The sequence below is a fragment of the Sinocyclocheilus rhinocerous genome, unplaced genomic scaffold (assembly GCF_001515625.1).
Source record: "Sinocyclocheilus rhinocerous isolate Xijiao unplaced genomic scaffold, SAMN03320098_v1.1 scaffold3907, whole genome shotgun sequence".
NCBI classification, from domain to species: Eukaryota; Metazoa; Chordata; class Actinopteri; order Cypriniformes; family Cyprinidae; genus Sinocyclocheilus; species Sinocyclocheilus rhinocerous.
Window position 1 is genome coordinate 19,997 of NW_015627981.1, and position 23,844 is coordinate 43,840.

General features: G+C 37.4%; 1 protein-coding gene across 1 annotated transcript; it reads right to left on the reverse strand.

The window, feature by feature from the left end:
• Window positions 1–311: 311 nt before the first annotated feature.
• Window positions 312–19,892, reverse strand: LOC107737133 (nck-associated protein 1-like). Its single transcript, XM_016548570.1, has 27 exons — window positions 19,744–19,892; window positions 18,036–18,146; window positions 17,847–17,939; window positions 15,784–15,840; window positions 15,554–15,696; window positions 15,186–15,276; window positions 13,973–14,110; window positions 13,811–13,859; window positions 12,496–12,652; window positions 12,327–12,383; window positions 12,130–12,226; window positions 11,865–11,974; window positions 10,913–11,045; window positions 10,744–10,825; window positions 10,057–10,115; window positions 8,565–8,710; window positions 7,246–7,378; window positions 6,239–6,358; window positions 5,992–6,131; window positions 5,030–5,100; window positions 2,896–2,978; window positions 2,472–2,552; window positions 2,217–2,310; window positions 2,009–2,125; window positions 1,626–1,735; window positions 1,076–1,165; window positions 312–986 (listed from the first exon to the last, which is right to left on the reverse strand). The coding sequence occupies exons 1-27, from the start codon at window positions 19,831–19,833 to the stop codon at window positions 870–872; spliced, it is 2,769 nt and encodes a 922-aa protein (XP_016404056.1). The 5' UTR covers window positions 19,834–19,892; the 3' UTR covers window positions 312–869.
• Window positions 19,893–23,844: the final 3,952 nt, after the last annotated feature.

Genomic DNA, 23,844 nt, shown 5'->3' on the forward strand with positions numbered 1-23,844 from the left:
AAGTGTGAGCATTTATGGAGTCCTTGATTGTGGGGCAGGTGTGAAAGAATAAAAGTCTGGATAGAGGAAGCAGAAAGAGGGAGGAGGCAGAGATTTTAATAAAGGCATGACGGAACATGGCGCTAAAGAAATCGTCAAGGAAATGTTTACAAGAGCATGCTTGCTTTTGTTTTTGTGTTCTACGAAATATTCTTTGTATCCATTGTATTATTTCCAAATATTCTTTAAAATATGTTCATATAAACCAACACACTAGTAGACGTGAACATAGCAAAACACACACAAACATATCACTAATGAAAGATTTTTTTTTTATTCGATAACATTTTCACTTTATAAATCAAATTTTTGATCATTTCTAGAAAAAGCTTTACAATTTAAATGCATTAAAAAAAAAATACAATTGTGCAATGTACAGCACAGTCATTGTCTAGAAACTATTTTAGTATGCTAGCAGGTTATTATTATATACTGGTTTAGATGCTTCTGCTAGGCACTGCAATTTCTACTTATATTCTGGAGCAATAAAGAAGATTTTTAAAAATGTGCAAATTATGGTTATCAGTGAATTTGTATAATGCAACAGCTCGTGAGAATGACCTACATGAAAATACAACTTTCTGTTATTAATCATCGTGTTAACAAGGTTAAAACTTAAATAAGTATTATATGCAGCTGTATACTGCTAACACCTTTCTATATATTGTTATTTTCGGTAACACTTTATTTCGACCCTAATTTCACCAGAGTCCACTGGAATCTACTTAGACAAGTATTCACAATAAAAATTAAACCAGCTGAATATCAATTTAAATTGTTAAACTATGATACGTACAAAAACAAAGTCGTGATTTTACATCCTCATAAGTTTAGCCCATAGTGTGGATGAAAGTCTTGTGCACCTCTCTGTAAGCGTTTCGGAGGAGTACATATGGAAAACACATTTCCAGCATGTCTTGACTCAGGAACGGTGACTGCTCCACTATCTACAACATAAAGAATACAAAAGTAAGATTTGTATAATAAACCATTTTTTAAATGATAATAATTCAATTACTCGCCATAGGTTTATTACCATGTGTAGAATGAGATAAACGGAATCTCTGTTCTTTATTTCCATTCGCTCCACATTCTGACCTAATTGCAGTAAGATAGATGATGCCACCTACAGGATGAGCATAATCGGACATGTTAGATAAAAGATTTTAATAAGACTTTACAATAAGATCTGATTAGTTAATGATTAGTGCATTAACTAACACTAACTACAATTAGCAATATATTTGTCACAGTATTTACTAGTCTTTGTTAAGATTAGTTAATAAAAATACAAATGTATTTAATGTTAGTTCATGTTAGCTCAGGTCCTAATATTAATAATACTAATTATAATATTAACAACTTTTGATTTTTAAAATTTTTTGATTAATAAATACTTTAAAACAATTTTCATTGTTAGTTCATGTTAACAAATATAGTTAATGTTAACTAATGTTAACAAATGGAACCTAATTGTGAAGCGTTACCAAGATTTTCAGTAAATGTTTGCTATGGATTTATGAATGTCAATGTATGGAATGAAAAATACTGAATTCTTGCCGTGTATTCAGTGGTTATTCGTTTACCTTCAGGAATTCTTGAAGCTGTGTCTGGATATTTTTTCTCTGGACAGTGAACATAGCTGCAGCAAGATGGTTAACTGCAGTGGCTAAGCAATGAATGTTGTTTTGATGACCTGTTGAAGAACAAGTCAAGTTCATTTGAGTTTCAGAAAGAGTTTAGCAAAATACATCTTCAAAGATTTGCATTTACTCTAAGTATTAGGCTTTTATTTATGGTCTGTTTTATTTATAGGCTTTTGGTTCCAGCAGAGCAAGTGAAGATGTTCTGGAGTTTATCTTTATTCAGTCATCATCTGCTCCATGTACTAGTTGTTTTCGTCAGCTTGTTGTCAAGACTGCATTTGCATTGCCTCTTATGCAACTCCTGCTCTTCTGCCCAATGTTACCTCCATGTTCTCGGCGGTAGAAAGAGTTTGGATCCAGGCACAGGGTGGGTAAAGACACGGCTATATAAACCAGCAGCAGGCACGTAATTTTGAACTCCTCCTCAATGGACGAGTTGTCTGCCGAGGAGAATAATGAATAATGTATTAAAAAAATGAGATGAACTTGAGACATTGTTTCAGACAGACAAACTTCTATATGGGACTTCACCTGTCTGCATGTTTGCTATCGCTGAAACCAGCGTAGGGTCGATCTCACAAGGCAAACCAGCTGCTGAAGCCATTTCATATACACTGAGTGTGACCTACACATAATCAGAGATGGAAAGACAATCCAAAAGATGAGGTATTTCTTATGATGACGTGTGGTTGTGAAAAAAACAACAGGTAATGACAGATACATGTAAAGACAGATGCAAGCTAACTGAAGAAATGTTATTCCAGTAGCAGCGACTCAGTGATTTACCTTGATGTCACCTTCAGGGTAGATGAAGTCCTTTAGGCATTTGATGGGTCTCGTTAGAAATGGGCAGTGTCTGTCCATGATCTACAGATGGAAATGATCAGTAGACTTACGTCCCTTGCTCACTCATAAACCCGGCAGTACATTATAACATGTAAAAACTATAATGCAGTTATCTTGATGTACTGTATATACCATAAGATGTACACATACCATGACAAATACAGAGGGGATTAGTGTATTTTTTAAAGCTTGAAAATATTTATGTATAAGCTTTATGTATAGCTTGACATATATAACTACAGTTTTTTTTTTACATTTAATATCAACATTATATCGGATATTATTGTAATGAATATGAATGTAGAAAACACTTGATCTATTGTGTTCTGATTCAACATTCATTTACATAAATAGAGACATTCACCTCCGCAAGAGCTTCTTGGACCATAGCGCGAAATGACAGAATCACACCAATAATCGTCATTCTCTTCAAAACATTCTCACAGCCTGATGAAAAACATTGGATAAATCAACTTTTAATTAAAGTACAAGTCCACAGAGGAATAAGAGAAGAATAGAATTATGTATGAGTAAAACATCCCCTAGTGTCATGGTCATTTTCAAGTACTGCTCTAAAACAGCATGTGGGTTGGGGGAGTGGTTAGTGTGCACAACTGGCATGTTGTCAGAACCTGTCACTTTAGGTTTGAATCCCAGGTGAAGCATGTATATAATTATAATAAATATTTGAAAGTTGTGTTTTTATTGTTCTGTTCTTGTAATGTGTTGTAACATCTCTCTGACAACTGAATGAACTCTTTGTGAATATGTTATTTTGGTCATGAAAAAAATAACATTAATAAAAGACATCAAGCCACAATGCCTGGCATTTTTTTTTACATATAAAGATTTTTATGTAAATATATTAATTGTTCTGCTGCATTAACTCCACTTTTATACTTTGCGGGAGTTAGGTTAAGACAGATGTGCGATTGTGTGGTTTGTTCCCGACCCTTTCGATCAAAAGCAGATTCGGGTCTCGAAACACTTGTGAAACGCACCGATGCTTTGATTCGCCTTAGTCACGTGACATGGGTGTTTCGAATCACACTTCGGAGCAGTGTTTCGAAACATCTGCGCTTCGGGATCTCGACACCGTGTCGAAACGTCAGTTTCGCATCAGCCATCCCTAACTCACACTCACACACATTGCTGAGTATTGTCTAGCCTGTAGCGTTCCCGTGTTGTCCTTGTTCCTTCTTGCCTTGCCTTGTTTTTGACCCTGGACTGTTTCTGATTTCTGATTGTTTGCTGCCTGCCCTGATCTTCACCTGTTTATTGGATTACTCTTTTGTCTCATCCTGGATTGTACCTGTTTGCTGTTGTTTGACCCTGCCTGTTTTGACCACACTTCTGAATAAAGCCCGCATTTGGATCCAAATCCGTCACCACGCCTCCCAACGTTACACCTAGCTTAAAAAGCATGAATACATTTTGATGAAAAAATAAATAAAATTAAAGGTTACACTTTATTTCGATAGTCCACTTTAGACATTCTATTAACTATAAGTAACTTTGTAACTACATGTCAACTACATGTCAACTAATTCTCATTCATTTGCAACTACATGTCTACTAACTCTCAGAGTAGACTGTTAGGGTAGGTTTAGGGTTAGTAGAATAAGTTGACAAAGAAAGTGTTAGAAGATAGTCTTAAGTGTTAAGCAGACAGTCTACTAATACTCGACTAACTGCTAGTTGACATGTAGTTGCAAAGTTACTTACTGTTAATAGAATGTCTAAAGTGGACTATCAAAATAAAGTGTAACCCCCTTTTTTTTTTTTGTAGTTATAGCTCTGGAAATGTGCTGAAATTGTTTGCTACATTAATAAATAATATATTTTTTAAATGTTCTACCCAAGACTGATTGATCAGAAGGTACACAAGTTGGTTTGAAGGGACATTTGAACCAAAAACAAAAAGACAAAACATTTACTCAAACTCATGTCTTTTCAATCCCTCATCTTTAAAACAAAAATGAAGATATTATTAATATTATCTCGTTGTCCATCCATTAAAAGTCTATTAACAAACAGAAGTCAAGCAAGCATATTTGAGCCATGATCTAAAAGTGGATCTGTCACCCATGGCTTTTCCATTTTGGCCTAGTTTTTGTTACATAAATAATGACACGGTGTGATATGTCATGTGTTGTTGTTCATCTGAAGTTTTATTTTCCAGATTTTAAGACCTGCTAAGGACCAGATTTTTATTATTTTATTACGTCCTGATATGGAAAGCCAGGGAATTCAATAGGGTGCCCTTTCTTTTTCACATGACTGTACATCTTGGATGGCCTGAGGGGGAGTAAAGTATCAGCAAATTTTCATTTTTGGGTGAACTATTCCTTTAAAAAGTATTTTCTGATGAATAAACGTCTTATGGGTTTGGAACAACATTTTCATTTTTGGTTCGACTAACCCTTTAAGCCATAATTTTAAATTTGATAATTAGTAATTTAACAAAACTCATTCGCCCATAGATACTTACTTGTTACCCTTGGTCTCTAAGGTCATGCGTTCAGGTTCTGTCATTTCCATGTAGTTCTTGGACCAGACGAATTTGTGTCTAAAGTGGACTATCGAAATAAAGTGTTACCAAATTAAATTGATAAAACTAATTTAATTTGTTGAATTATTATAATTCAATGTGTTTATTCAATAATATTTCAATGATTTATATTGAATTATTATAAATTACATTTCCTGCTTTTTAATTTTGTAGGATATTGGTAATAGCAATTCTCTTATATTTGTATTTCTGGTAGAGTTTTGCCATGTCTGGTTATTGCGTAAATTTTTTTAAGGGAGCGTTAATACAGAGGAGACGTTTGTGTGAGAGAAGAGTTCCGAAGAGAGTGGAAGAAGAACAGCACATGTTAATAGTGATTGGTCATGGGTGGTTTAAGTATTTAGCTTTTTTTTTTTTTTTTTCAGTTTAGTTTTTTTAGTAGTTCAACCTACCTTTACTGCTAATATTTAATCTGTTATTACTTTTTCTTTCTACCGAACCAGCGATACAAATCATTTGTGAATTAATTATTCTTTTGGACCACTCTCTCTGATTCATCTGAAGCGTTTTTTCAGTCAGTAAAACAGACAGTATCAAGACACTTAAGAACGCAGAGAACAAACAGCACTGGATGAAGGTGATATGCATCGACAAACAACTGAAGCAAAATGCTACTATTTGGAAGGTAATTTTGAGAAAATTCAGCTGTGTCTTGTGAAGCAGCCATTCAAACGGAAAGTGTTTTTGTGTCTGCCCACACTGCTTTTCACTTGTTTTCATTTGTGAACCATAGACTGCAAAAATAAAGATGTATGACACGTCTCCACTTCCTTCCACTATAAAAAAAAAGTGAAGCCAAAATGTCCCAGGTATGGCCGCTGTCATAAGAGAGCCAGTGAGATCTCATATCTACAGCTAGCTATAATGATGCTATGAGATGTCACGTACTTTGTGACGATGGCTCTGTCCTTCCTGAGGCTTTCTGCCCCTGGTTTCACTTTAGGCACGTCTCCTTTCTTTGGTAATGACTTCTTCAGTTTTTTGTTGCGTGCTGTACTGATGGTCTCAGCACTGTATTTGGGCAGTAACTAAAACACAGTTTTAAAAATGTACGTTTTATGTTGGTTGATCCTCATGCCTTTACGTCACACTGAATCATCTAGTTCACTGTGTTTGAAGTAACAGTGTAATGTACCTTCTCATGTAGGTTACACTGTTCAGCACATATCTCCAGCACAACCGTACACGTCTGTCGGGAAATCTCCTCCAGAAAGCTCACACACAGCTTCAAGCTTTGATTCTCTATTTCCTCAGTCTAGTCCACGCGCACACATGCATTTAACAAAAAACACATGACAGAACATCACTTAGTAGTAGCAAATAGTGTTTCAGTTTTTACTTTCTATGGTAGAATTTACTTAAAACCCCACTTTTTGGCCATTAGAACTAAATATGGCATGCACTATCTAGATGATCCTGGAACAAAAATCCTTGCTATTCAACAAATCAGCTGATTCTCTATTTCCTCAGTCTAGTCCACGCGCACACATGCATTTAACAAAAAACATATGACAGAACATCACTTAGTAGTAGCGCAAATAGTGTTTCAGTTTTTACTTTCTATGGTAGAATTTACTTAAAACCCCACTTTTTGGCCATTAGAACTAAATATGGCATGCACTATCTAGATGATCCTGGAACAAAAATCCTTGCTATTCAACAAATCAGCTGCGAGATACAAGACAACACATTTTAATGGACCTTTAGGTTCTTAACACAAAGTCCAGAATTAAAGATGCTTGGTGCAGATGGACACCTGGACAGTCTGAGGGCAATAATAGACAGAAAACTGTGGTCACGATAACTAGGAAATCGACCCAGTACTGGCATTATGAATGATATGCTGGTTAAGTATATGTATTTCAGTTATCTTTAGTCAGATGCATTTGACTGACTCTCAGGCGACTCATATGGCCAAATAACTTGCAGGATCTAGAGTGGGATGTCAGTATAGTATCTGTTGTTTGACAAAACTCTGAGCTAAGATTATCTGAAGACAGACAAGCTAGCATCGCTGCTGAAGAACTGTGCTACACTACTACCGTAAATATATTCTTCTCCCCACAAGAACTCTGGTGAAGCTTACTTATATACTTATTAGAGAAATCTAAAACATTGGCGAGCCAGGCGAACAGTACTGACCTCCTCTGGACAGATCGGATGGAGACACTGACTGAAGTGTGAACAGATGACTGGGAAAGCCGTGAGGTAGCGCTGCATGGACACATCCTCACTGCTCTGAGAGAACAGCTTCTCAAACACACGCGCGTGGAAACTGAAACATTACAGGAGTATATGTATTTCAGTTATCTTTAGTCAGATGCATTTGACTGACTCTCAGGCGACTCATATGGCCAAATAACTTGCAGGATCTAGAGTGGGATGTCAGTATAGTATCTGTTGTTTGACAAAACTCTGAGCTAAGATTATCTGAAGACAGACAAGCTAGCATCGCTGCTGAAGAACTGTGCTACACTACTACCGTCAATAAATTCTTCTCCCCACAAGAACTCTGGTCAAGCTTACTTATATGCTTATTAGAGAAATCTAAACCATTGGCGAGCCAGGCGAACAGTACTGACCTCCTCTGGACAGAGCGGATGGAGACACTGACTGAAGTGTGAACAGATGACTGGGAAAGCCGTGAGGTAGCGCTGCATGGACACATCCTCACTGCTCTGAGAGAACAGCTTCTCAAACACACGCGCGTGGAAACTGAAACATTACAGGGCACGTCAACTCAAAAGAAATGTCTGGATCTCTAAGCTGTATGCATCTCTTGTCCATTTACATTTTTTAAGACTCACAGAAGATGCAAACTTCAACAAGGTGCATTTTTGATTAATATCCTGGCCACACATTTCATCATAATAAAGGACTGAGGACTCTGTATTCATGGTCTCAATATGATCTTCTGTGTGACAAACCATTAGTCCAAATCTCCTCCTCTGATTAGCTTTTGAATCGTATAGCTCCGAAACGTCATCGACATCAATGGAAACATGCAAGAACTAACACAGTTTGGGGTCAATGACATCAAATGGTGTCGATGTGGCATTTGTGTAGTTAATACAACTTGTGTACTCTATTTCAAAGCTTCTGCAGAGGGGAAGATTATCTGTGAAAAACCAAATAGATGTCACACAAGCCTATCACATGATTTTAGAAGACTCGAAATGGAGAGCGTGAATCATGTGGAAACTGTTATGATAATTTGATGTGCTTTTTTGTCATTTTTGAGATTGAAAGTCCTTATTCACTTTTATTATATGGTAAAAAGCAGCCAGGATAATGTCTTTATACAAAAAAAAAAAAAATCAGCAAAAAAAGAAATCGCAGAATTTCTATTTTTTATTGTCATATTCATTCTTAACATTCGTGGATGACCCTTACACCACAAAACATAAATGTGCATCTGTATTGATGTCACAGCTTCACTCAATCACTCAGAAGTGACTCACCAGAGAATAGAGAGATCAGCCGTCTCACAGAGGAGTTCATTCATATTGTCCATCATCCTAGTGTGAAACTGGGCCATGTTCATGACCTTGGCAAGATCAGGGTAGTCCTTCAGTGCCAGAGCAGCTTTACCAGCACTGGTGTACACCTGAAGAATGCAAACACATTGGGTCATCAGGTCTGGAATGGTTGCCGTAACTTTTGATGGATTATTGAGATTGAGTGTCTTGAGTGTGTGTACTAAATGCATGTATTCAATTGGCAGACATTCTTACACAAAATGTGGCTGCAAGTAAAGATTATTTTGCTAATTGATTAACTGGCCGATTTTCTTTTTTTTAAATAATCAATTAAGATGGAATTTTCTTATTTTACTGAAAACAACAACAACAACTCGTTATTCCATCCTACCCAATGTTGTCCTCCAAGTGTCCAGATTGACGAAAACAATGAAAACAAACATAGTGAATACATCTGTGTAGTCTATGCTAGAAATTATGTGTAAAATTGAAAGAATGACTAAGTTTTAAAGTAAAATGACTAAATAAATTGCTAAAATAATAATAATGATACTACTACTACTACTAATAATAATAATAAAGAAACACAAAACCACAAACTCCAATCTGGAACATTGTTCTAGCTTGGTTAAGAACTAGTGCTGTGATTTCCCAGTGGGTGACATAGGTCAATTTGGTGTGCTATACATTGAATAAAGAAATATGGTTCAAGATTTAGTATTAACGATACATATGTTTTAAAAAAGTGGAGGGAAGCCGAAAAATGGCAGTGAGGTAAGCATGTTCCTGCTGTATAAATATGTGAGTTCCCCTCATATTTTCATTTCAACGAAACGTCAACTTCAACCACAGTAAATGAATGAAAGTGTGTGTCCAAAGATCTTCCTTTGGCAGACATTCTTACACAAAAACTACCCAATGTTGTCCTCCAAGTGTCCAGATTGACGAAAACAATGAAAACAAACATAGTGAATACATCTGTGTAGTCTATGCTAGAAATTATGTGTAAAATTGAAAGAATGACTAAGTTTTAAAGTAAAATGACTAAATAAATTGCTAAAATAATAATAATGATACTACTACTACTACTAATAATAATAATAAAGAAACACAAAACCACAAACTCCAATCTGGAACATTGTTCTAGCTTGGTTAAGAACTAGTGCTGTGATTTCCCAGTGGGTGACATAGGTCAATTTGGTGTGCTATACATTGAATAAAGAAATATGGTTCAAGATTTAGTATTAACGATACATATGTTTTAAAAAAGTGGAGGGAAGCCGAAAAATGGCAGTGAGGTAAGCATGTTCCTGCTGTATAAATATGTGAGTTCCCCTCATATTTTCATTTCAACGAAACGTCAACTTCAACCACAGTAAATGAATGAAAGTGTGTGTCCAAAGATCTTCCTATTTTGGCCTATTTTCTTTTCTTATTTAGGCTTCAAAATAATTCAGTTTTGCTTAAGCCGTACCTGCAATCTTAACCAGTCCAGTCTGAATGGTTTCAGATCAAACTCTTCTCCTGCATCCACTGTATAAAAAAGACCACCAACGAATATTAAGAAAAGAAATCTGTATGTAACAATTGGATTTGAATTCCTGCTACACATTTTATCAAAGATGCTGAAAGATGGCAGTTGAACAATATTTACTTAAATCATGTCATACCTATTTCTCAAATATGAAGTGTACCTTAACCCAGTGGTTCCCAACCCTGGTCCTGGAGGCACCCCAACACTGCACATTTTGCATGTCTCCTTAATCAAACACACCTGATTCAGGTCATCAGCTCATTAGTAGAGACTTCAAGACCTGAAATTGGGTATGTCAGAGAAAGGAGACATGCAAAATGTGCAGTGTTGGGGTGCCTCCAGGACTAGGGTTGGGAACCACTGCCTTAAACCACACATACAAACAAACCCACAATATTATTAATATAAAAAAATTAAAAAAACTTTTGCCTTCAAGTTTGTCTTTTGACCAGTTGGTCAGTCGCACAAAGCTAGTAGAACAAACTCTAATTTCAAAGTTTACAATCCCAAACAAATCCAGCCCAATTAAGCAGTCACAACACTATCTAAAAACACTGTACTGCTGCTACCTGTGCGAGTATGCACAGAGTACACAGCCTGTGAAGAGAAAACTGAAAGACAACTCACAGTGCTTGAGACTCAGTGCGGACAGAGTTGAGACAAACGACGACATAAGAACGGATTCTTCCTCCGGACAGACGTACATACCCTGAAATGAGAAGACAGAAAATGAAGCACAACTGCAAACCTTCTTATAGAAATGCGCTTCAGTGAGCAGTGCCGTGTGCCGGAGTACCTGAATGGTGTCGTTCAGCGCTAGAGCATCATACTGTGACAAGTACTGCAGATGGTAGCGTTGTATAACATATCTGTGTTGAGCCAATAGAGTGCGCAGCTTTTCCATGTAGTAGAGGAGCTCTGCCATCTGTCTGTACAACAAAAACATTGAGCATGTGAACATATGAAAGGTTCATGTGTGTGTGTGCAAATCACACAACAATCTAGGAAAGTGGGTAACACTTTATTTTAGGGTCTCTTAACTAGTTGCATATTAGCATGCATATTACTAGAATATTAGCCATTTATTAGTACTAATTAAGCACATACAGTATATTCTACATGACCTTATTCTACATCCCTAATCCTACCCTATACCTAAATTTAACAACTACCTTACTAACTATTAATAAGCAGCAAATTAGGATTTTTTTGAGGGAAAAGTCATAGTTAAGAGTGAATAAGTGTTCCCTATTCTAAAGTGTTACCCGAAAGTAAATATTACCATAATAGTCTTTCCAAGTTTACAAAGTCACCAGAGCTTCACTTTTAATTTTCAAAAATGTAATAGCAGCCTTCATAGCAAACATAATATACAAATGTAATTCTTCAGTTAGAGGCACTTTTGACTACTTTAAAAAGAAAAGAAATTGATTGTGTTTTAATTAAATACTGAATCTCAAATACTGACACAGTACTGATACATAATAACCCTTAATAACACTCAGATCATGATGTAAAGATCTTAGAATTAACGTCTAATGTTCAGTCTGTCACTCTGCTGTCCTTTTCTGATATTTCCATGATGATCAGAAACATTTTTTTTCAAAAACAAAACGTGTTGCATAAAATGTTAGGTTTGTTGGTAAATTAAAATGAGGTGAATAGTGATTGAAACTAATGGAGAAGGTCACATACAGTATGTTACAGGTGTGTTGAATGCTCACGTCCTGTAGCTCAGTGAAACTTACGAGTCTGCGTAGTCCTCCGGGGTCTTGGTTTTGGGGATGTTCTCAGCATGACGCACAAGCCAGAGCACTTCATCTCGGGAGAACGACAGCGCCATGAACACAAACAAAGCCTAGAGCGGGCGCATATACCGTACAGTTCATGCCTCAGAGATGTCTTACCACTCTACATTATTACAATTTATTCGCATTTAATATAGCAAAAAATTAAAAATGAATACGACTATCAATAATAATAGTAATAGTAAAGTAAAAGAACAGTTGAAACCTTGGGTCCAAGCAAAGCAGGTTCATCCTCCAAAACTTTGGTAAGTTCCTTCAGAGCATTTCTCAGGAAGTTGCGCTTCTCTCTCCGCAATGCCCCGCTGGAAAACCCGTGAGATGGGTGAACATTTAGTCTGCAGTCTGGAGTCTGACAAAAGCTCGATGCCCATTTGGGATATTTGAAATATTTAAGATGCTCACCAGTTAATGATGACATACTCTTTACATTCTTTGATGTCGGGAATGCGCTTACTGTACCTGTAAACAACAGTGAAGATAAACTGTGTACATTATAAGAAATAATTCTGTGATACATCAAAATCTTGATGTCAGGCTGTTGATACATGTGTGTACTGCATGCACGTGTTACCCTTTGAGACTGTCGAAGAAGTCCTCGGAGAGCTTGTGTATGTTGAGAATCTCGTCTCTGATGACTGTGAGGTACAGGCCGTTACGCAGGGCCATCTTCCACAGATTCTGAGAGTCTGCATTGGCGTTTAGACTGCTATGGCACAACAGGAAGCCAACTGACAACCACAAGATAACAGCATATCAGTGCAAATGTACTGTCTTTCGTTCATACATTCATTCACATGAACATTAGGAAAATAACTCTCTATGCACCTCATCTGGGGCGTCTATTAATGGAAGCATCCATTTGGTTACATCCAAGTTTATAACCAGCAGGTCATTTACAGATATTTGGGGACACTGAGATCCACAAAACTCAATCTACTACAGTATTACAGTTTTGAGGCTCATATTATCATTAAAATGGTTTTTCATTAACGCATTAACATTGTCAGATTTCCATTTCTCTGTTGTGATTGTCTCCTGTGGGGAGTAGAGTTTCACTGACGTAAACAAATCAATTTAATTCAGAGAAAGAGTCAGAATGAAGAATCATTCAGAGGTCTATAAAAGATCATTAAAATATCAACCATCAAATGTGACCCTGGAGCACAAAAGCAGTGTTAAGTCGCTGGGGTATATTTGTAGCAATAGCCAACAATACATTGTATGGGTCAAAATTATAAATTTTTCTTTTATGCCAAAAATCATTAGGATATTAAATAAAGATCATGTTCCATGAAGATATTTTGTAAATTTCTTACCGTAAATATATCAAAACGTAATTTTTGATTAGTAATATGCATTGCTAAGAACTTCATTTGGACAACTTTAAAGATGATTTTCTCAATATTTTGATTTTTTTGCACCCTCAGAATTTCAAATAGTTGTATCTGAGCCAAATAGTGTCCTATCTTAACAAATCCTATCCTTGTCCTATCAATGGAAAGCTCATTTATTCAACTTTCAGATTATGTATAAATCTAGACATTTTTTTCGAAATTTCAAAAAATTGACCCTTATGACTGGTTTTGTGGTCCAGGGTCACATTCACTAATAAACGTGTGGATGATTTGTCCTTAAAAACGTCCCACAAAGCATTTCCACCAGATTCATGTTTGCACATGAATTAGTTCTTAACCTTACTCTAATTAATACATATTATTCTAAATGAGAGACTGCATTCTTCTGGTGAGTCATCTGCACAATAATTCATTTTCATTTCCATCTAACTTCACCTCCCTCTCTCTCTCGGCCTGACAGCTAGTGTAGCGTGATCTTAGGTAAAGATTGTACTGAAAGCGCATGTCTCCTCGTATTTAACAGATACTCACTGAGGATCCAGCGCTCCATCACCTCCATGGACAGATACTCACAAGCCATCTAGAAGCAATGCTCAGTGTTAGTGCACAAACGGTATACTGATACATCATGGACTGCAGTGGCATTGTATAATCAAACAGCCACACAGCTGAACTGATAACTGGTGTACGTACGGTGTCACAGCATGTAGGGCTGAGCATGGCAGCAGGGGACGCCAGCAGAGACAAGAGCTGAGCGCTGCGCCACTGATCAGCAGACAGATTCCTCCGTGGATACACCATGCGTAGCGAGAGGAGAGCCCCTGTCACAGACTGACCAACAACACAGACATTCACATAATTAACTGAATCACTCACAGACTAGAATGACTACACTTCAGCTTTTGTCTAAGTCTGAAGACTTATCTATCCAATATTCACTAGGGTTTCATTTCTCTTTAATATGGCTGCACAGCAAACAGAAACTGAGTGGTACGTGCCAAACACTAGAATATAATAAGACCGACGCTGATTTTGCATATCATAAGAATATTATTTTGTATATATAATTGTCTGGTGTATCTATAGGGGACTGACCTTGGTGTGGGGACCAAACTCCTCTGAAAGTTTTTTCCAGGGATGGTCGTACTCAATAAACATCTGACCAAGTCGAGGGAATGAGGGATCACTGCATAGAGTTATAACACACACACAATCATCCAGTGTATTATTATATATTTCTGACGCATTCTATTGCCCTCACATAAATCTTTCTGCATTTGTATTATGGTTTTGAGCCAAGGACTGTTGGCTGACTCAACAGACAGACAGATGTGCCAAATAGGAAAATTATGAAATTGTGTGAGTTTGTTTCCTTCCAAATTGTGAAATACTTATGAACTGTTATGAGTGTTTGTACATATAACTGTCCAAAAGCACCGTGACTGTGTCTAAAAATCTGTTACCTGTTTCCATTGCAGAACTCAAATGCACAGTTATACATTCCGACAATCGCCTTCGTAGGGCTGAGCATGGCAGCAGGGGACGCCAGCAGAGACAAGAGCTGAGCGCTGCGCCACTGATCAGCAGACAGATTCCTCCGCGGATACACCATGCGCAGCGAGAGGAGAGCCCCTGTCACAGACTGACCAACAACACAGACATCCACATAATTAACTGAATCACTCACAGACTAGAATGACTACACTTCAGCTTTTGTCTAAGTCTGAAGACTTATCTATCCAATATTCACTAGGGTTTCATTTCTCTTTAATATGGCTGCACAGCAAACAGAAACTGAGTGGTACGTGCCAAACACTAGAATATAATAAGACCGACGCTGATTTTGCATATCATAAGAATATTATTTTGTATATATAATTGTCTGGTGTATCTATAGGGGACTGACCTTGGTGTGGGGACCAAACTCCTCTGAAAGTTTTTTCCAGGGATGGTCGTACTCAATAAACATCTGACCAAGTCGAGGGAATGAGGGATCACTGCATAGAGTTATAACACACACACAATCATCCAGTGTATTATTATATATTTCTGACGCATTCTATTGCCCTCACATAAATCTTTCTGCATTTGTATTATGGTTTTGAGCCAAGGACTGTTGGCTGACTCAACAGACAGACAGATGTGCGAAATAGGAAAATTATGAAATTGTGTGAGTTTGTTTCCCTCCAAATTGTGAAATACTTATGAACTGTTTTGAGTGTTTGTACATATAACTGTCCAAAAGCACCGTGACTGTGTCTAAAAATCTGTTACCTGTTTCCATTGCAGAACTCAAATGCACAGTTATACATTCCGACAATCGCCTTCTTGTCATCAATACGGGACAGCATGTAAATGACTGAGGCGTAGGTGACGATAAGGTCCAGGTAGTTCTTGGTGAGGTCAAAATTTACAGCCTGAAATGGATTATGACCACAGATTAATGTAAAACCATCTCTGCCTCTCCTTTGATTTTCTTTCCTCTCTTCAAGAGTCGTACTTACTATGTCAAAGTAGCACTGGCAGGCATCTATTGTGTTGAGCAACTCATAAACATGGTCCTAAAGAATAATGGAAATATAAAGAAACTATATATCAATCACATTACATATACCAAGTTGTGTTAGAAATGCATTGTTAGTAAAGCATTAGTTAATGTGAAAGTTAACGTTCAAATTTGGAATCTGGTGGCTCTTCAAAACACTTTTTGAACTCTTATTTTAAGGCACAATGCCATAAGCCTCAAACAATTTGTCAACAAATTTATCAACATTTTTCCTCAGAAATGCCCATATAAATTGCTGAAGTGGGACCTTTTTAGGTTTAGCTCCAGTAATATTGAAAGATTTTCCTCGCTGGTTTTTGGTCAATGCTACTTGTCTTTAGTGTCTATCTAGTGGCACTGTTTGCACCATGTTAGATACCAGCAAATAGCATCTTATTCACAATGATGCAAATAGTGATATACATATCTGAGCAGTGGTGGAAGGACGTAGTGAACACTTTGTGCTCAGTTTAATAAAGACATTGCACACCTATCTAAAGCAACTTACAAATGAAGCTTGCATTGCTGATTTGGCATGTTATTGACATTTTTTTTAATTAACTAATTTTTGCAAACAGTTGTAAAGATTTGTCTTCCTCAATTCAAGTAGATTAAGTTGAACTTGCATAACTAGAAACTGCTGTCTGGTGGTAATATTACCAAGATGGCCACCAAATGAACTTAAGTTGACAAGGAGTTTAATCCGCTGACATTCTTACCCTGAACTCCATGACATCAATGAAGGACTCGTAGTAACTGTGCAGGCCCTCCAACACAACTGACTTCTGCTTCTGTACGCTGCTCAGATGTTGCTGAAGAAACATTTGATTGAGAAAAGGGAAATTAAATATTCAACATCTGAGCCAAGAACAAAGACAACAAGGAATCACGTTTTATCTGTCAATACTCACACTGCCACCCCTGATGTCAATGTTGGGGAATTTTCTGTTGATGTATTTTACAGAAGACTCCATGCTTTTTTCAGTGAAGTATGATGGTCTTCGCTTTGAGTCTGTGCATACCTGAAAAAAAAACTTATATATGACCCTAAACCCAGAATGCAAAATCACATAAAATACTGAATGCCAAACCAAAATGATGACCCAGGAAAGCATGTGTGCTCTGCTCTTACAGTGACTACGCAAAGATCCTCATTTTTATCTATCCTCTTTATAGATTTAAACGTTAATACAATTATTATTATTACTAAATATATCTGCAAATAGCAGTCATCAGCAAAAATGAGAAATTAAAGACATTTGTAGGTTTTTGGCAAAATGGTTAAAAAGATCCTAAATACCATCACCTGGTAATGTGATTTAAGTGCTTATCACTTTTGATCAATAGGTGGCGCTGTGACCTGATTGATATGGTGTGGTCAGCGTGGCGTGACAATGACACACACACAGTTTGGTCTCAATATACCTAACGGTTGCAGAGACACAGCCTCAGATCTATCAACTCCACTGATGTGTTAAGTGATCATGGTTTGGTACATTTATTACACAAAATCCATAACTTTTGCTGGCATGCTCTGAAGATGATCTGAATCCAATTGAAAAGTTTGACCATACCTGGCATCATTGTTCTCTGTATGGCTCAAAGACCAGTATCATTTACAATAGGCCAAATTAATCAAAAACTAATAGCAGAAGCCACAAGGTTTCATAATGATACAGCAATGAGTTTTGATGACAAATTCGTTTGCTCTTTGTCAAATTCATTTGCGTGTTGATTGAGAACAACATTTTGACTGAATTCAATGACTTCTGTTCTGCGTTGCCTGAAGATGATGTGATTTTCATGATAATCAGATGAACGGACTTGGACGTTTTCGAAAAAAAGGGTTTTCGAATAAAAATTTAAACTGAAAAAAGTTTCATGATGTACGTCATAGAGTGCATTCGACTCGACTTGAGACACTCTGAAGTGCACATTGTGGATGTAAAGCGTAGATAAATATGATTGTGTAGAGGCCTGCATTATGTTTGGCCTTGGAGTTTAATCCGCTGACATTCTTACCCTGAACTCCATGACATCAATGAAGGACTCGTAGTAACTGTGCAGGCCCTCCAACACAACTGACTTCTGCTTCTGTACGCTGCTCAGATGTTGCTGCAGAAACATTTGATTGAGAAAAGGGAAATTAAATATTCAACATCTGAGCCAAGAACAAAGACAAGGAATCACGTTTTATCTGTCAATACTCACACTGCCACCCCTGATGTCAATGTTGGGGAATTTTCTGTTGATGTATTTTACAGAAGACTCCATGCTTTTTTCAGTGAAGTATGATGGTCTTCGCTTTGAGTCTGTGCATACCTGAAAAAAAAAACGTATATATGACCCTAAACCCAGAATGCAAAATCACATAAAATACTGAATGCCAAACCAAAATGATGACCCAGGAAAGCATGTGTGCTCTTCTCTTATAGTGACTACGCAAAGATCCTCATTTTTATCTATCCTCTTTATAGATTTAAACGTTAATACAATTATTATTATTACTAAATATATCTGCAAACAGCAGTCATCAAGCTCAAGCACATCATCAGCAAAAATGAGAAATTAAAGACATTTGTAGGTTTTTGGCAAAATGGTTAAAAAGATCCTAAATACCATCACCTGGTAATGTGATTTAAGTGCTTATCACTTTTGATCAATAGGTGGCGCTGTGACCTGATTGATATGGTGTGGTCAGCGTGGCGTGACAATGACACACACACAGTTTGGTCTCAATATACCTAACGGTTGCAGAGACACAGCCTCAGATCTATCAACTCCACTGATGTGTTAAGTGATCATGGTTTGGTACATTTATTACACAAAATCCATAACTTTTGCTGGCATGCTCTGAAGATGATCTGAATCCAATTGAAAAGTTTGACCATACCTGGCATCATTGTTCTCTGTATGGCTCAAAGACCAGTATCATTTACAATAGGCCAAATTAATCAAAAACTAATAGCAGAAGCCACAAGGTTTCATAATGATACAGCAATGAGTTTTGATGACAAATTCGTTTGCTCTTTGTCAAATTCATTTGCGTGTTGATTGAGAACAACATTTTGACTGAATTCAATGACTTCTGTTCTGCGTTGCCTGAAGATGATGTGATTTTCATGATAATCAGATGAACGGACTTGGACGTTTTCGAAAAAAAGGGTTTTCGAATAAAAATTTAAACTGAAAAAAGTTTCATGATGTACGTCATACAGTGCATTCGACTCGACTTGAGACACTCTGAAGTGCACATTGTGGATGTAAAGCGTAGATAAATATGATTGTGTAGAGGCCTGCATTATGTTTGGCCTTCACAGCACATGTCACTGTAGAGGCAGTGCAAAGACACAGAGAAAAGTGGAACGTCCAACACAGAAACTCGTGCCGTTTTATTGTACTATAACGCTCACATGAGTCTAGACAGTGGATTAGTCCAGTAGGAGCTCTGCCATGACTCTGTGTAACACTGGTTTCTGAGACAGACAGGAAGTGCAGCCTGTTTGCAGCGAGTGTGTGAGAGAGATGTGGTTTACAGAGAGGCCTGACAGGTCCTGTGCATTTCCTGTCTGCACTTCCTCTTTCTCTACAAAACTGAGACAGAACATACTTTCTTCTGAAAACATGACAAAATACAATACATAAATCATACTTTTAAAAGCCCTCTGAGTAAAATAATGTACTTTCAAATCTCATCTGAATAATAAAAACACATAAAAACACTTGTTTTTTCCAGATTTGATCATCGTTTGGTTCTGCAAACAATTCAACAAACAAAGCGGTTAACTGAGTTCAGTGTCGTGAATCAATCACATATTCACTGCGAGTTCAAACAAACAAAATTCAGCCCTGCCTATATCCCTATATTACTCATTAGATCTCATATTTTCTATATTACAAGAATCCATTTTCCTCTCACTTTTTTAATGTGGTTCATCCTGATCAGCACTCCTTGACCCCGTTCATTGAGTATGAGCAGTTTTTCAGCCAGTTTGAACTGGTAGGCCATGATCCCTGTCCAGATGAGATGATCCTCAGTGAAACAATGAACGCTGCGGTCTTCACAGATCAACACTGACACCCATTCTGTAGAGAAGGAGGTGCTTACAGAGCTTCCGCTCCTCATGTCTTATGACACATCTCAGCACGTTCACACGTTTGATTGAATTCTTCTGCATTTATTGCTCCTACTGAGCAAAGACAGGCCAAAGAAACCTCAAAGTGTGTCATGGCTTGCTGCTTCCTCCTAGAGAAGAGACTCAGTGACTCTTGACTTTACAGAGAAAATCAGCTTTCACTGTTTCACAGAATCCTCTGTTGTCCATGTTACTTAATAAATGAACTTTAATAAAAAGTGTTCAGTGTTTCAATGAAATAAAGTTGTTCTGTCAAAATGCTACCGGAGAGTAAACTGCACAAACAGAAAACACAGTGCAGGACATAGTGAGCGACTGAAGGCCACAACATGAAAACTTATGAGTCTGCATAGAAGGAGCAGCTTTTCCACAGTCTATATTGGTTTTATTTTTCATGGACATTTATGGAAACCTGGAAAATCGGCCAGGGGTGTATGAGCTCACGATTGCAATCAGCCAACAACAGTGATCCAGTCAAATTCCGAAGGACATAATCAAGTCCCATCCTACGTTTTGTCTTGTTTAAGAAGCCGTTTCACTCAGTTATATGTCACAATAGAGAAGACGATTGTGTGTTTAGCTCAGCTCAATATATTTAAAGTGTTCCTGAAGTATACTTGCAATAGCTCCACTTTAGCACAGTCAAATATTCCTCAGTATATTTTTAGTTGGACTTCAGCACTACTTTCGCACAATTAATGTGCATTAAGTACAAAATTAGTTGTTCCAGTTTAGCAGACTTTAAGTATACCAGTTTAGTATACTAAGGCTCGGTTTCACAAAGATGTCAATGTTGGGGAATTTTCTGTTGATGTATTTTACAGAAGACTCCATGCTTTTTTCAGTGAAGTATGATGGTCTTCGCTTTGAGTCTGTGCATACCTGAAAAAAAAACTTATATATGACCCTAAACCCAGAATGCAAAATCACATAAAATACTGAATGCCAAACCAAAATGATGACCCAGGAAAGCATGTGTGCTCTGCTCTTACAGTGACTACGCAAAGATCCTCATTTTTATCTATCCTCTTTATAGATTTAAACGTTAATACAATTATTATTATTACTAAATATATCTGCAAACAGCAGTCATCAAGCTCAAGCACATCATCAGCAAAAATGAGAAATTAAAGACATTTGTAGGTTTTTGGCAAAATGGTTAAAAAGATCCTAAATACCATCACCTGGTAATGTGATTTAAGTGCTTATCACTTTTGATCAATAGGTGGCGCTGTGACCTGATTGATATGGTGTGGTCAGCGTGGCGTGACAATGACACACACACAGTTTGGTCTCAATATACCTAACGGTTGCAGAGACACAGCCTCAGATCTATCAACTCCACTGATGTGTTAAGTGATCATGGTTTGGTACATTTATTACACAAAATCCATAACTTTTGCTGGCATGCTCTGAAGATGATCTGAATCCAATTGAAAAGTTTGACCATACCTGGCATCATTGTTCTCTGTATGGCTCAAAGACCAGTATCATTTACAATAGGCCAAATTAATCAAAAACTATTAGCAGAAGCCACAAGGTTTCATAATGATACAGCAATGAGTTTTGATGACAAATTCGTTTGCTCTTTGTCAAATTCATTTGCGTGTTGATTGAGAACAACATTTTGACTGAATTCAATGACTTCTGTTCTGCGTTGCCTGAAGATGATGTGATTTTCATGATAATCAGATGAACGGACTTGGACGTTTTCGAAAAAAAGGGTTTTCGAATAAAAATTTAAACTGAAAAAAGTTTCATGATGTACGTCATACAGTGCATTCGACTCGACTTGAGACACTCTGAAGTGCACATTGTGGAGGCTCGGTTTCACAAACGGGGCTTAGCTTAAGCCAGGACTAGACCTTAGTTAAATTAAGATATTTAAGCAACTTTTTTTTTTTTAAATGCCTTAGAAGAAAACATTACAGGTGTGCATCTTGACAGAACAACGACACTGACATATTTTAAGATAAGTCAGAGCAAGATATTTTCAGTTGAAACAGCTCAAACATGCATTATAGTCTGGGACTAGCTTAAGCCTCGTCTGTGTGTCTCGATCACCAACTGCAGTCCCCATGAGCTCCACCAGTGGGCACTCCATCCCTGACTTTTTCCATTCACCCTGGACTACATTCCCCATAATCCTTTGCCGGACTCATCATCTATTGCATCACCGGTCTCTCATTAGATCTCATCATCAGTTCACAGCTGTCTCACATTAGAAGGACTTTAAAAGTCTGGGACTAGCTTAAGCCTTGTCTGTGTGTCTCGATCACCAACTGCAGTCCCCATGAGCTCCACCAGTGGGCACTCCATCCCTGACTGTTGCCATTCACCCTGGACTACATTCCCCATAATCCTTTGCCGGACTCATCATCTATTGCATCACCGGTCTCTCATTAGATCTCATCATCAGTTCACAGCTGTCTCATATTAGAAGGACTTTAAAATATGCACACACACTTGAACACTTCGCTGGTGATTGCTTAGCCTGTACCGTTCTCCTGTTTTCCCCGAGTTTCATTCCCTTCCTTGTCTTTGAGTGTTTTGTAGTGATGGGCAAATGAAGCCTCATGGAACACAGAGGCCTTCCTCTGACTGTTTCAGGAAAAGATTCAAAGCTTCGCGAGTATCAAAAATAGCGTCATCTGGTGGTCAATAAAAAATATAGCAGCCATAAGCCTGTGAAAATAATGTGTGTGTGTGTGTGTGTGTCTGTTAAAATTCTCTCTCTGATAAAATAATTTACCCATGAAACTGTGGCATTAAATGCCAATATGAATATCAATATGATGTAATAGAAGAATAATGTACAAATATGAATTGCATATGATTGGACAGATAGTGAGGCTTCATTTTCTGCTGATCACGTTATTCTCTGAAAACAATACGCGCTCCGGCACAGAGCTTTGTGAGAAATTGCGCCGCTTACCCGATACGCGCTTTGAAGCTTCAGTGTCATATGTAACATCACTAGTGTTTTGATCTTGGACTATTTATCTGTTTTATGATTGTTAGCAGCCTGCCCTGACCTTCGCCTGTTTTGTGAATTACTCTTTTGGATTGCCTTGTATGTACTGTTTCTCTGGTGTTTGACCCTGCCTGTTTGACTACACTCTACAATAAAAGCCTGCAAGTGGATTCCCACACCGTTGTCACGACGCCTCCTCTGTTACAATGTTAAACGGGGGGTAAATGTACAATTGCAGGGGATTTTTATGAGGTACATAAATATGTAAAGGTATTTGTAATATACTTGCCATGAAATAAGTGTATAACAAATACATTTTACTATATTTATTTTTCACTAGGGTGGTGTTATGGGCTGGTGGTTTTCCAGGTACTGGTCTTAGTTCATTAATCCTGCTTAAATTCACCTGCGATAGGACAGAAACCGTTCCTATGCTCTCCTTCTCCACAATCCAGAGCATTGTTATTTTGAGACTTGCTTTTGGTTCTTCTATGTATATATTTTTGGTAACATGTTATTTTGATAGTATACTTTAGACATTCTACTAAGTAACTTTGCAAATACATGTCAACTTGTTCTATTAACCTTAACCCTAATCTAACAGTCTACTAATACTGAACCCTCCCTTATTGTTGTGGCTTACAAGCCAGCCGTGAAGACTCAAAATCCATGTAATGTGAAGACCAAGAGAATGACAACGCAGTAACATCAACAACTATATCTTTATTGACAGACAGTTCAGAAAAAGCGATGCAAGCAGGTAAGTATGAAGTTCAGTTAAAGTCTTGGACACTTTTATTTTGTCTTTGCAGGTACTGGTTAGCATAGCGGACAAGCAGGATGAAGACTGGAAACTAGTGATGGGCGCGTTCGAAACACTGCTTCACAAAGCTTTGAAACATTTGTGAAT